The sequence below is a fragment of the Arachis ipaensis genome, chromosome B08, assembly GCF_000816755.2.
Source record: "Arachis ipaensis cultivar K30076 chromosome B08, Araip1.1, whole genome shotgun sequence".
Classification (NCBI taxonomy): Eukaryota; Viridiplantae; Streptophyta; class Magnoliopsida; order Fabales; family Fabaceae; genus Arachis; species Arachis ipaensis.
The window spans coordinates 12,745,588-12,761,015 of NC_029792.2; the positions used below are offsets into that span (position 1 = coordinate 12,745,588).

The 15,428-nt window shown below is 39.5% G+C and overlaps 1 protein-coding gene across 1 annotated transcript in view; it reads left to right on the forward strand.

Annotated features, from left to right (window-relative positions):
• Window positions 15,159-15,428, forward strand: part of LOC107613276 (multiprotein-bridging factor 1a) — a gene marked incomplete in the record, with an annotated part of 2,619 nt that continues 2,349 nt past the window's right edge. Inside the window, 1 exon segment of the mRNA XM_016315203.2 lies at window positions 15,159-15,428. Coding sequence (XP_016170689.1) covers window positions 15,384-15,428 — 45 coding nt within the window.

Consider the following 15,428-nt stretch of genomic DNA (forward strand, 5'->3'; position numbering starts at 1 on the left):
TGCTTGTGGCGTGAAGGTGTCAAGTAAAAAGCTTGAGACTGAGCGGTTAAAGTCGTGGTCCAAAGCAAAAAGAGTGTGCTTAAGAGCTCTGGGCACCTCTAACTGGGGACTCTATCAAAGCTGAGTCACAATTTGAAAAGGTTCACCCAGTTATGTGTCTGTGGCATTTATGTATCCGGTGGTAATATTGGAAAACAAAATGCTTAGGGTCACGGCCAAGACTCATAAAGTAGCTGTGTTCAAGAATCAACATACTGAACTAGGAGAATCAATAACACTATCTGAATTCTGAGTTCCTATAGATTCCAATCATTCTAAAATTCAAAGGATAAAGTGAGATGCTAAAACTGTTCAGAAGCAAAAAGGCTACAAGTCCCGCTCATCTAATTGGAAATGAGCTTCATTGATATTTGGAATTCATTGTATATTCTCTTCTTTTTATCCTATTTTATTTTTGGTTGCTTGGGGATAAGCAACAATTTAAGTTTGGTGTTGTGATGAGCGGATTATTCATACCCTTTTTGGCATTGTTTCTACATAGTTTTTAGTATGATTTAGTCACTTTTTATTACATTTTTATTAGTTTTTATTCAAAAATCATATTTCTGGACTTTACTATTAGTTTGTGTATTTTTCTGTAATTTTAGATATTTTTTTGCTAAAATTGAGGGACCTGAGCAAAAATCTGATTCAGAGGCTGAAAAAGGACTGCAGATGCTGTTGGATTCTGACCCTCCTGCACTCGAAGTGGATTTTCTGGAGCTACAGAAGCCCAATTGGCGCGCTCTCAATTGCGTTGGAAAGTATACATCTTGGGATTTCCAGCAATATATAATAGTTCATACTTTTCCCGAGATTTGATGGCCCAAACTGGCGTTCAATATCAGCCTAAAATTTTCTGGCGTAAAATGCCAGAACTGGCACCTTTTTCGGCGTTAAACGCCCATTCTGGCACCCAGGGTGGCGTTTAACGCCAACTTTGGGCATATGCACGTGAAAGCTTGAAAGCTCAACCCAGGCACGCACCAAGTGGGTCCCAGAAGTGGATTTCTGCACTATCTGCACTTAGTTACTCATTTTTTGTAAACCTAAGTTACTAGTTTAGTATAAAAACTACTTTTAGAGATTCAATTTACAACTTATGACATTTTACACTTCATATTGTATCTTCTACGGCATGAGTCTCTAAACCCCATTGGTGGGGGTGAGGAGCTCTGCTGTGTTTCAATGGATTAATGCAATTACTACTGTTTTCTATTCAATCACGCTTGATTCTATTCTAAGATATTCACTCGTACTTCAATATGGAGAATATGATGATCCGTGACACTCATCATTATCCTCAACCCTATGAACGCGTGCCTGACAACCACTCAATTCTATCTGAGCTTAACGTAGTCATTGGGCGACAGCTTGAGTGCGTATCTCTTGGGTTTTCGATCCATGAACCGAGTCCGGGGGTTAGAACCTTCGTGGTATAGGCTAGAACCAATTGGCAGCATTCCTGAGATCCGAAAAGTCTAAACCTTGTTTGTGGTATTTCGAGTAGGGTCTGGGAAGGGATGACTGTGACGAGTTTCAAACCTGCGAATGTTGGGAGCAGTGACAGTGTGTAAAAGGACAAGGGTCCTATTCCGACGCTAGTGGGAACCGACAGATGATTAGCCGTACGGTAGCTGTACATGGTATTTTTCATCCAAGACGAGAAATCTGACAGTTGATTAGCCGTGCAGAGATCGTACCTGGTATTTTTCATCCGAGAGGATCATAGAGCTTGCCATTGAAGGAAGCCATGCATGCTTGGAGAAGAAGGCAGTAGGAAAGTAGAGATTCAGAGGACAGAGCATCTCCGGAACCTCAGCTTGTTCTCATCACTGAATCACAAGTATTATTTATTTCATGTTATTTATTTTTCATAAATACAATCACCCTTATCATTAATCTCCTGACTAAGATTTACAAAATAACCATAGCTTGCTTCAAGCTGACAATCTCTGTGGGATCGACCCTTACTCACATGAGGTATTACTTGGACGACCCAGTGCACTTGCTGGTTAGTTGTGCGGAGTTGTGAAAAGTGTAATCACAATTTCATGCACCAGTCATCCTTCAAGTTCCAATTGCATCAAGGTCAATGGACATCGCCTAAAGCTCTACCATGGTGAGAAGATGAAGGAACACAAAGAACTAGAGGTCTTCCTCTTGGAGGACCCACCAACAGAAGCAGAATGAGCTTGAAGATCGTCCAACTTAAGGACGTAAAAGCAAAGTGCTAGGTGGGAGACAACCCACCATGGTATGATCGTTCTGTTTCAGTCTTAATTTTATTTTATTTTATTCTACTTTATTTTTCTTAGTGACTCTTCTCGTAATCTCTGCATATAGTCTGCATTTGCATGTGCATTCTGCATAAAAAAAAATGCACGCGACGCGTGAGCGTCGCTGATGCGCACGCGTCATATGTGCATTCATGAAAAAGAAGAAAGAAGCAGAGAGTTGCGTAGGAGCATGGCTGGAGGCGTGCCTTAGGCACAAACACGCCCACGTGAACGCGTTCCTGACGCGTCCGTGTCACTTGCAAAATCAGCCTTCCACGCGTGCGCGTCATCCACGCGCACGCGTGACCCTGCAAAATCGACGTAAAAGGGTGTATGGCAGAAAGCTATGATGGAGTGGGGCTGGAAGTGTGCTGGAAGCACAAACCCTATCACGCGATGGCGTCACCCACGCGTACGCATCATTTTTCCAAAACAGGCCACTCACGCGTGCACGTCCCTCACGCGCACGCGTCACCCTAAATTTTGGCAATGTGCATATGAAACAGAGAGTTGTGCGTACGCGAGGTTGCTCTCGCGCCAATGGCACAATTCATTTCACGCGTTCACGTCCCTGACGCGTCCGCGTCACTTAAATATAGCGCGACCCACGCGTCCGCGTGTTCCACGCGTCCGCGTCATCTGCGACGCACAGTTTAACCAACTCAGCGCCAGAATTCCTATCTTTTCTTCAATAATCCTAATTTTTTCTTCTCCCTTCTTATTTCTTTCTTCTTCCTTCTTTCTTCTCTATTCTTTCTTACTCTTTCCTCTCTTCTTTCCCTCTTCACCCTCTTCATCAAGGTTCTTTTCTTTTCTTCTTCTCTTTTTACTTTTCCATTATTATTTTTATTTATGTTTTCTTCTTCTTTTTAACTTCATTATCTACGTTCTCTTTTTTTCTTTCCTTTTGCCTTATTTTAATTGGTGTTAGAAATTTATTTGGGTGATTATTTTCTTCTATAATTGCTTGTGGATTATTAAGGAATTGTTTGACAATTAATATTACTTCTTAAGGGTTGTTTGCATGTTCAAATTTAACACTTTCAATAACATATTTACCATGCATGCTAAGTGTTTGTGAAAAAGCGCGTATGGCATTATGCATTTTTTTAAATTATTCTATTCTTCTACTCTAAGGCCTATTTTTCACAAAATCCCTTTTTATATTTTATTGATTGAATATAATTATTAATACAAACAGATTGTTAGTTTGAAACACTTGATAATCAAATTGGGCAATTAATGATTGATCTATGCTACTCATGCCTTTGCCAGCATGCCATAACATGCACTTGCTCTATTTCCATTGATAAACTTATCACATGTAGTCGCGACCATGTGTTAACGACATCCTTCTTTACCGTGCATTGATTATCACTTGTACCATCCTCTTCCTTGCTCTAACCCTTAGCTTTAAAAGTTACTTTCCTCTTCCCTTTTTAGGATGGCCACCAAGAAAGGTAAAGAGAAAGCCACTCCCAGACCACCGGCAAGGAAAGGAACAAAAAGAGCACTAGCTGCGGAACCATCTTCAACAACAATAAAGCCCTCAACAAAGAGAGTCAAGAGGATCATCAAGGTCGATGAAAAAGAGAAAGTCTTTCCAGCAAAGGACACTGCGTGGTTCACTAACCGCTACTGTGAGCAGATGTTTCCCATCCTGGCTGAGAGGAACTATAATAACTAGCGGCTCAACAGGCACTGTTCAGCCGCTTTTCTATTGTTTTTAAGAATTTAATTTTAATTTTTTTGTTAATATATTATTCATTTTTTAAATTTATTTGATAAGTATTCTTTTATTTTAATATTAACGTGATCTTATTTATATCATATTTTGTTAAAATTAAAATTATATTAATAACTATTATTGTCTCGTCACTATTAACCTTGTTTTATTCCCTTCCCTTGTTTTCTTCTTCTGTTAACCCCAACGGCAATCAATTACCACCATATCATTATAGTAGCTCTCATTTTTGTTCATCGCCCTGATCCATAACTATCCATTGTATTAACTTTAGAGTTGTTAAAGATTTGTTAAAAAAATTATTTTTTTTGTTTGATTTAGATATCTAAATGTATAACTATTATAAATATACTTATTTTTCATACTTACTTGTTAAGTTATATTTTATCATTTTAAAAAAAATTTAAGATATCAAGCATTCAAAAATTTTGTATAGAATAATTAAATAAAAAATAAAAAAAATCTATAAGTTATTTTATTTTTTTAATATATAGAATAATTAAATTTAAATTAATTTAGGTATAATACTTAAATCATTAAGTTGTTATTATGTGTAACAATGAAGATAAAAAATTATAAATATTTATAAATTTATTTATTTCTCAATTTTATTTAATCTAGAGTAGATATAAAAATTTATATTTAAATCACTCTTTTCTTTCGTATAATTTTAATGGCTAAAAAACTTTTATTTCTAATAATTTTATATTCAACATTTCAAATTATCTTTAGTTTTATTATTCTTTTAGAATTTTTAATTTTTATTTTCATTATTCTTTTTTCTTACCATTATCTATCTACGTATGCCTCACTAGTCATTACTACTCTTATGTTGATTTGTTTTCTCTTCCTTTTTTGGGTTTTTATTCTCTTTCTATCTTCTCTCCAATCACAATTAGTTATTACGGTGCATGTATTAGTAAAAATAAATTATTATTAATTAAATAAATATAAATATAGGATTCCTACCCATATTTGGATCGTTTGGTATATTACTTGAACCAGCTCCGGTGTTATTGTGAGTATCTGTATATATAAAAAATTCATTATTAAGATGAAAATAATGTAATTTGATAATTTAAGGGTACACTCAAGAAATAAGTTATACATAATTGGTACGTACTAAGAGTCCAGTAACATAGATATATCGTAAAAAATAATTCATATTAAATAATAAACTAACAGTATAAATTTATTAATGAGAAGTATAATTTAGAGTACCTGATATAGAGTATTGTTGAGGAGGTATATTTGTGATATCTTGTAATGGTGTTGCCATGTTAGTTGGTCCACTTGATGTATCGATTTGTTTTCCTCGTCTAATACTCTCTCGTAACTGGCATGCCTTCTGGCAAGGTGTTGCTGCCTCTGTTCTTCACTCATATTTTGTCTTCGTCTGGCATAGTCTTGCCAAGTTCGTCGATCACTTCCACGTGAATCTTCCATTGGTATGTTGTCAACTATAATTAATCAAAGAAACATATAAAAACAGTTATACACTTTTATTTAATGACGAAAAATAAATTACAGTAGATTTTACATTATATTTAGGCGAAGTGAGAAGAATGCATGAGAAGACAGAGGAGAAATGAAGGAAATTTTTTCTATTATGGAGAGATATGGAGTAACCAGTGAAGAGAGATTAAGAGAAAAAATTGGGAATAATACAATTGACGCTAATTGATGTGAGAGGAATTAACTGATGCAGTAGTGGGGAATTAAGTAGTAGAATTCTGTAACTGATGCAATAACGTGATGTGAGAGAAATTGACGTGGAGAAGTTATATTGAGGTGAACGTGGATGGAAATGAAGTAGTAGAATGCTGTAACTAGAGGTAGGTTACTAAAAAGGATAAAAATGGAAAGAAAAATTGGACACCAAAAATGAGTTTTCCCATTATATATTGTTATAGATGAGTACCTACTCATCCTCCTGAACCACATTGTTGATTTTGTTGAGCCCCAAATTGAACGAAGATAATGGGGATTCTTACAGAAACAGCCACGGCAGGTCAATCTCTCATGGGTAGTCGAATTCTACTCAAATTTTCACATGCCAACCCTGCAGTCTGTCTATGTCCGTCAGAAGCAAGTCCCCATAACTGAAGAAGCCATTCAGCGAGCTTTAGATCTTCCGCCTACTCCAGAAGGATTGGACGCATTCCAAGAAGCCTCTTTCAAGCGCCAGACATACCAATTTGACTGGGACACCGTTCTCAGAGTTATAGCACAACCTGGCAGCAGGTGGATCTATGGATACCATCTATCCCAACCTAAGGGCATATTGGCTTTAGCACTCACCTTGGAGGCTCGAGTATGGGCACAAATTATGTCCCATTACGTTTTTTCGAGCACTCACGAGTCCTCCTTCACTGCAGACATGGCTGTTTTACTCTGGTGTATCCTTACAGACCAGCCTCTCAATTTACCAAGACACCTTCGGCATGCTATGGGACACGTACAGATTGCGAGCAACCTACCTTTTCCCGTCTTGGTTTCAGATCTAGTCTTAGCAGCCGGAGTCTCCTACAGAGCTGGGGATACCAAGACCATGATTCCACGGGATGATCAAATCGTCCCTAACAGGAAGTACATCAGACCAACAGCAACTATCAACCAAAATACAGAACCAACCGGAGATATTCCCTCTCCTTCCACATCACAAGCACCTTCAACAAATCAGTTACTCCTTCAGATACTTGAGAGGTTCGACCGGCTTGACCGGCAAGGAAAACAAAGAGAGCGCCGTAACAAGCGCCGATTTACATACCTCAATGAGCTACTTGTTGGTAACCACCCACCTGAAGAAGACCCAGATACCTCGGACTCCACTTTATTTACCAGCACAGGGAGCCATGACAGTCCCAATTATGGAGATACTGCTACCAGCCCCCCTTTGTTCCTGACTGATGGCGCCGAGGACGGTGCCAAGCTTTAAGTGTGGGGAGGTCGGTCAGTACCTGACTTTCGGAGGTAATTTCTCTTTCTTAATACCAATAAATTATTTATTTTATTTTGTTTAGAATAGGATAAATTGCATAGTAATAGGTATTTGCATGCATGTTCTATTTGGTTGAAAAATAATAAGTTTCTTTTTAAGACTCTATTTTTTTGAAGATTTCACTAATTCAAATTAAAAATTTGTGTTAAACTTGTTTGAAGACTGTAAATTGGAACATTGTTTAAAGCTAGAACACACAACCTGTGAGACTTGAGCTTAATTACATGGTTACATTATTTAACCATAAAATTTTATTCTTGTGTGTTTTCTTCTCTATGATTGTAATCTATATTTTGTTCCATCCTATATGTCCAATGTTTAATGTGTTATATGTATGCATATGATTGAGGCCATTATTTGATTATTAACTCACTTATCCCAAATAGCCTACCCTTCCATTCACCTTTGTTAGCCACTTTGAGCCTCTTAATCTCATTTGTTCTATATTTTACCACATCACTAGCCTTAAGTGGAAAAACAAATAATCATCCTAATTGAATCTTTGGTTAGCTTAAGATGGAGATTGTGTGTCAATCAAGTGTGGGAAAACTGTGGGAACATGGGTTAACAAGGGAATGTGTTATGTTTTTAAAATTGATAAAATATTGAGAATTTGGGTAACTACTCATGTAAGACCAAAAAAATTAAAAATCCATGTGCATTGACAAGTTATGTTTATTTCTCTATTAAAAAAATTCAAAAAAATATTCAATAAATAAGTAAATAAATAAGGGGACAAAATTACCCCAATGCAATGTTAAGTTAATGAAAAGATCAATGCATATGTGATACAAATTAAAAGAAGAGTTGATGCATGAGTATGTAATGCAAAAGTGGAATTTTGGGTAGCTAGACATGAATTTAAAAGTATATAGTGTATGTATAGGTAAGAGCTTAGGTTAATCAAGGATTCAATTTATAGCTCACTTAGCCATATATATATACCCTCACCTTTACCTTAGCCTCATTACAACCTTGAAAAGACCTCATGATGTTTGCATTGGTACATTAAATACTTGTTGATTGGTTAGGTGAAGAACAAAGTTTAGAAAGCATGACTAGAGAAGAGTAGAGTGATTACCCTATACACTTGAGTGATTAGAGTGCATATATACTATCAGTGAGGGTTCAATGCTTGATTCTATGTTCCTTGCTTTCATGAGCTGTCTTCTTACAAGTTTACTTGTTTTTACTATATGATTTTAATTAGTGATATTTGATTTATATTTGTCTTGAAGAACTTATTTACTTTTAACCAAGTAGGCTAAATCATTTTAACATATAGTTGTATTCATAGGTTGCATGGCATTGCATGAGTCTTACTTTTCCCTACTCATTCATTCTATCTCCTTGAGCTAAGCATGAGGACATGCTAATGTTTAAGTGTGGGGAGGTTGATAAACCACTATTTTATGGTTTATCTTGTGTTTAATTGAGTGGTTTCATAAAGTCTTTACCCACTTATTCATATGATTTGTATGATTTTACAATCCCTTCCTATTTTTGTTCTATGGTTGAAAACTTGCTTCCTAGAGATCTTTAATTTGTATATTTTAATTCTCCTTTATACCATTCGATGCCGTGATCCGTGTGTTAAGTGTTTTAGGCTTCATAGGGCAGGAATGACTTAGAGAATTGAGAGGAAGCTTGCAAAAATGGAAGGAACACAAGAAACTAAGGAGATAACCAGCGAGCATCGACGCGCACACGTGGCTCACGCGAGCGCGCGATATGGAGAAATTTGCAGCGACACGTGCGCGTGCTTGACGCGTACGCGTGGATTGGAGTCTGCACAAGGACGCGTGCGCATGACTGACGCGTACGCGTGACATGCGCGATCTGCAGAAATAACAGAAAATGCTGGGGACAATTTCGGGCCGAGTTTTGACCCAGTTTCCGGCCCAGAAACACAGACTAGAGCCAGGGAACATGCAGAGACTCAACACAGATTCTCATTAGCATAGTTTTAGTTTTTAGATCTGAATCTAGAGAAAAAATTACTCTTCCTCTAGGTTTTCTTTACATTCATAGTTTCATAGTTTATTGCTTTTGCTTTTGGATATTGAACAGTCATCACTTCCGTTGAAGATACTATTCTAGTTTATTTTCTTACTCTTTTATTTATTCCATATTCTTAATTCTTGTTTAGAGTTACAATTGGATTATTTTCATGGATTGTTAATGTAAATGATTACTTTTACTTTTAATTAATTTTGAATTCCTATCTTATTTACATTATTATGTCTCTTTTCTATTCCAAACTCCTAATAACGAAGATGGTATCCATGTCAATAGAGTAGATTCCCTACTTGACATGGGGTTGATTAAAAGGAGACACTTGAGTTGGAATGCTCAAGTGATTAGTTAAATTGGAAGTTGTTGGCTAATTCTGTATTTACTAACGCTAGACCTTCCCAAGGGAGAGGACTAGGATTTGCGAATAAGAGTTAGCTCAATCACTTGACTTTCCTTTATTTAGTAAGGGTTAACTAAGTGAAAATAACAACCTCTTTATACTACACTTGAGAGAATTCCAACAAGGATAGAACTTCCAATTAATCATTCCCCCAGTCAAGGCTTTTTAATTTGAATATATTAATCTCTTTTAATTTTCCCTGCTATTTACAATGTACCAACAAATCTGCAAAAGCCAAGACTTTGGTCAAAGAGATGCAACCAAAAGACAATAAAACCCTAAAGAAAGCAGAAACTACCAGGAACAGACATCACAACAAAGTGCAGAGATCACCACAAAGATGCAAGCTTGTTTAAAGAAAATCGTAAAAACACAAATAACGAAAAGAAATACACAATCTTTTCTCAAAAGGATCGAGACTCTCAGAAGCAAAATAAAAATCGCATGCAACAGTTAGGACACACAAAAAAGGCGACAAAAAGCATAAAAGAAAAGAAAATGCCAACCTAAGGAGGAAGAAGAAACGAACGCAAGGGGAGGATCAGGAAGAAAACAGCGACAAGCCCACTCCAAACAGCCGCTCTCGAAGCAAGGAAAGGGAAACACAGAGATGCGAAAATAGAAGGTGTAGAGGAACGAAAATGTCTTGCGAACAACAAGCAAAGAAGACGGAGAAAAGCTAGGGGAGGAAACTGTAAAGTGAATGATTTGAAAAAATTCAAAGTGAGGTGCCAAAGACGGAAAAAGGAAACGGAAAAGGGGTATTAATGAGCTTTTAAATCCTCGCACGTTTCCAAGAAAAGTGCAATGCGCGCTACAATTAAAAAAGAGGAAAATGCTTCGCATTCAAAGGAACCAGCAGGAGTTATATAAAGATCGACAAAAGGCAAAATGCTCGAGCTTTACTTCTCCAAAAGAGTCAAAGTCTGAAGACGTGACCCTAAAAAGGTAAAAATCGAGCTCAAGCAGGGGCACTGTTCATACCCTGGGTCGAGCTATTCGACCTAGGGAGATCGAAGATGAAGCGACCGACCTCTTCAGATCAGGAACTCCGACCTCTTTTGAAAGAAGAGGTCGGCCAAATCGTCATGAGAGGCCCAAAAAGGCCCAAATAAATGGACACATCCCATTCTAAAGGCAGTTAAAGCCTAGAGAGATAAGAACGGTTCCCCTGAGATAAGATGACCTCACTTAAAGATAAAGATAAGATAACTAATGTATCTTATCTAGGAAAGGTCAGCCTACTCTACTATAAATACACTGGAGCACCCAGGTATAACTCATACTCTAATTCTACTAAAAACCTGCTTAAAGCCCATGCTAACTTAAGCATCGGAGTCTCTTGTAGGTACCATCCCCCTCCGGTGATCAAGGATCAGCAGCTCCACCAAGTCAAACAAGTCGGACATGACAGCTCCGGCCACCACCACAGATCTCGTCCGAGATCGACCTACAGTTTTAGGTAACCCTCGAAACAGTTAACCAATATTATACCAGCACCGCTTCCGACTTTGTTGGAGGAGCCATCCACATACAACTCCCAAGTCGTGGAGGTCTTCTCTTGATCTCCCACGTACTCGGCCACAAAGTCGGTGAGGTATTGGGCTTTGATGGTTGTCTGAGTTTCGTACTTCAAGTTGAACTCGGATAGCTCTATAGCTCATTGAACCATTCTGCCTGCAACATCTGTTTTCTGAAGGATTTCTTTTATGGGTTGGTTCGTCCGAACTCTTATAGTATGAGATTGAAAATAAGGTCGAAGCCTTCTGGATGCTATTATCAAGGCATATGAAAACTTCTCAAGTTTTTGATACTTTAGTTCAGAGCCTTGTAACACCTTGCTTGTAAAGTAGACAGGATGTTGTCCGACCTCATCTTCCCGTATTAAGGCTGACACCACAACCTTCTCGGCGACAGCTAAGTATAATACAAGCTCATTCCCTACTTTTGGCCGGGAAAGAATGAGAGGTTAGCTCAGGTACCTTTTGAACTCTTGGAATGCTGCTTCGCATTCAGGAATCCATTCGAACTGGCATTCTTTTCTTAGTAGGGAAAAAAGCGGTAGAGATCTTAATGCTGATCTTGCCAAGAATCTGGATAGAGCTGTAAGTCGGCCGTTCAGCTGCTGAACTTCCTTTAAATAGGTCGGCCTCTTCATTTCTAGGATCGCTTTACACTTATCGGGGTTAGCTTCAATCCCCATTTGTGTTAGCATGAATCCCAAGAATTTTTCAGCCTCCATTGCAAAGGTGTATTTATCGGGATTTAATCTCATCTCATGCATTCTTATGGTGTAAAAGACTTGCGAGAGATCATTCAGGAGGCAAGCGTCATCCTTGGTCTTCACCAGCATGTCATCCACATATACCTCCATTAGTTCTCCTAGATGAGGTGCAAACAGCTTATTCATCTACTTTTAGTATGTGGCCGCTGCATTTTTTAATCCAAATGGCATGACCACGTAGCAATAATTGGCTCTGGGTGTGATGAATGATGTCTTCTCTTGGTCTGGCTTGTACATCGGGATTTGGTTATATCCCGAGTAAGCGTCAATGAATGATAAGTATTGATACCCCGAGCTGGAATCTACTAGGGTATCAATATTTGGTAGAGGATATGGGTCCTTAGAACATGCCTTGTTAAGGTCGGTGTAGTCGACACAATCCTCCATTTGCCATTCTGTTTCTTGACCAACACCACGTTTGCCAGCTAGGCCGGATACTTGACTTCTCTAATGAAGCCTGATTCAAACAGGGCTTGCACTTGCTCTTTGACCACTTGAGCCCGTTCAGGTCCTAGCTTCCGTCTTCTTTGTTGGACAGGTCGGGATCCCGGATGAACCGCCAATCTATGTGACATGAGCTCGGGATCTATCCCAGGCATATCGGAAGCTTTCCAGGTGAAGATATCGGAATTTTCTTGTAGGAGCTGTGTCAGCTTCTGCCTCAGATCTCCTGTTAGATTGGCTCCTATGTTGGTATTCTTTTCGACCTCTTGCCCGATCTGTACCTCTTCAGTCTTTCCTCCGGACTGTGGTCATAGCTCTTCCTTAGCTCGGACTCTTCCAAACTCAATGGAATTGACTTCCTTGCCTTTACCTCTTAGGTTCAGGATTTCATTGTAACATTTTCTTGCCAACTTCTGATCTTCTCTGATGGTGGCAATCCCTTCTGGCGTTGGGACTTTATACAGAGATGGGGGATAGAAACCACTGCTCCGAGCCGATTTAGGGTTGTTCTGCCTATTAAAGCATTGTAGGCAGAAGCTACATCAACGACAATAAAGTTGACGCTTAATGTCTTGGATTTTATTCCCTTTCCAAAAGTTGTGTGTAGAGGAATGAAACACAGCGGTCTAATGGGAGTGTCCCCTAGTCTGAAGAGAGTGTCTGGGTAATCTCTTAGCTCTTTTTCCGTCAAATCCCAGCTTATCAAACGCTGGTTTGAACAAAATGTCAGCTGAGCTCCCTTGATCCACCAGAGTTCTATGTAGGTGTGCGTCGGCGAGAATCATAGTGATTACTACTGGGTCATCGTGTCCAGGCACAATGCCTTGTCCATCTTCTTTGGTGAATGAGATAGTTGGGAGGTCGGGCCCTTCACTCCCGACTTGGTAGACTTCTTTCAGATGCCTCTTTCGAGATGATTTGGTCAGTTCTCCTCCAACAAACCCTCCCGATATCATATGAATGTGCCGCTCGGGGGTCTGTGGGGGAGGACTTCTTCGTCCGTGACCTTCGTCGTCTCTTTTTCTTTTCCTATGATTGTCCGACCTTTCTATGAGATATCTATCCAGTCGACTTTTCCTGGCCAGCTTTTCTATCACATTTCTTAGGTCATAACCATCATTAGTAGAATGCCCATAAAACTTGTGATACTCACAATATTCATTACGACTTCCCCCCTTTTTGTTCTTGATGGATCGGGGAGGAAGCTTTTCAGTGTGACAAATTTTCCTGTACACATCTACAAGGAAAACTCATAGAGGAGTGTAAGAGTGATATCTTCTAGGCCTTTCAGATCCGACTTCTTCCTTTTTCTTGAGCTCCTTCTCTTTTTCCTTTGATTGGTGGGGATGCCCTATCCGCCAACTCGGTTCTCGTAACCTGGCGTTTTCCTCTGTGTTAATGTACTTCTCAGCTCGTTCTTGTACATCACTTAAAGAAGTCGGGTGTCTCTTTGAGATGGACTGGGAGAAGGGTCCTTCTCAGAGTCCGTTGACCAGACCCATTATCACTGCTTTAGTGGGTAGGTCCTGGATTTCCAAGCACGCTTTATTGAACCTTTCCATGTAGTCTCTCAGGGGTTCTCCGACCTCTTGTTTCACTCCTCATAGGCTGGGTGCATGCTTGACTTTGTCCTTCTAGATCGAAAAGCACGCGAGAAACTTGCGCGAGAGGTCGTCAAAGTTGGTCACCGACCTCGGGGGAGGCCATCGAACCACTTCATGGCCGCCTTTGTTAGAGTTGTCGGAAATGCCTTACAACGAGTAGCGTCCGACGCGTCGGCTAAGTACATATGACTTTTAAAGTTATTGAGGTGATGTTTCGGGTCAGTCGTTCCGTCGTACAGGTCCATATCAGGGCTTTTAAAGTTTCTGGGAACTTTAGCCTTCGTGATGTCCTCAATAAATGGATCTTCTTCCCCTAATGGGGTGTCTTCTTTATCTCTGTGGGAATCCTTATTTCGGAGGTTGGATTCTAGCTTTGAGAGCTTTTCTTCAAGCTCCCTTCGTCGCTCGATCTCTCTCCTTAGGCTTCGTTCCGCCTCACGCTGTGGTTCCAACTCCTGTTCTAGCTGCTCGAGTCGACCTTGGTGACCATGCAATAGTCCCATTAGGTCAGCAGAGTGGGGCTATCCATCTTTTCCGGGCTGATGAACTTCAGAGGAGATCCTTTTTGATCCCTGGGTATTGGAGGGACCTTCACCATGATGTCCCTCCGTTCCTGTAGGGATATTATTACTCTATCATTGTTGACCGCGTCTTGATGTTCTTACTCAGATTCCGATGCAGTGTGCCCATCTTCATGCTGGTCATCCGCCATCGTGCGTTGATCTTCCAGGTCCCCGACAATGGCGCCAATATTCCGGGGCTTACCTAGAACCGAAGGGTTGGGTTCGAATGAGAGGTCTAAATGCTAGAGGGAAGTGGTCTCCGACTTGATTCAAGTCTGGGGATTGTTGTCCGAGTTGTGTGTGTTTGAAGGAATGAGGGGTGGTACCTGCAAAGACACTCCGATGCCTAAGTCAGCAAGGAGTTAAGCAGGTTTAGAAGATATTGGAACTTAGGTTTACCTAAGTGTATCAGTGTATTTATAGGTGTTGGACCAATAATCACTGCTGAAGTAGTTCTACTTCTGATAGTGGATAACCGTACATTTATCTTAGGGTTGTTGAGATATCTCTTCTAGAAGTGGGTAAGAGATTTTAGAAGGCAATTACTTATTTGAATAAGTGTTATCTGCCAACTCATGTCGAGTCCGACTTCTTCGAAAAAGTCGAATGAACGATGAATGTCAATCCTTTAAATTGAACCCTTTAACTTAATTAGGCATGTCCATTACATTGGGTAAGGGTACGAAGAATTACTATTAAACTATAAATTATTATTGAATTTGTAAGTCCCACTAATATAAACTTTACCGTGATTAATGCCTCATTTTATAATTTTACGATGATGTTTATCTTAAATTCTTAATTTAGAGGAGGTTGGTCCCGAAAGAGGCGTGTTCCTCAAGCTGGTTTATCCACCTGTGACAGTGACAGCGAACGAACACCGCCATTTGATACGTTTCGGAACGAATAGCGTCGCAAAACCTATTAGCCCTAACAAACAAGAAAGAGGAGAAAGAAACCTTTCATCTGAGAGAGAGACTGTGAGAGTCGTTAATCTCCGAGAACCAACATGTCGGGAGTGGGACCTATCTCGCAGGACTGGGAGCCGGTGGTA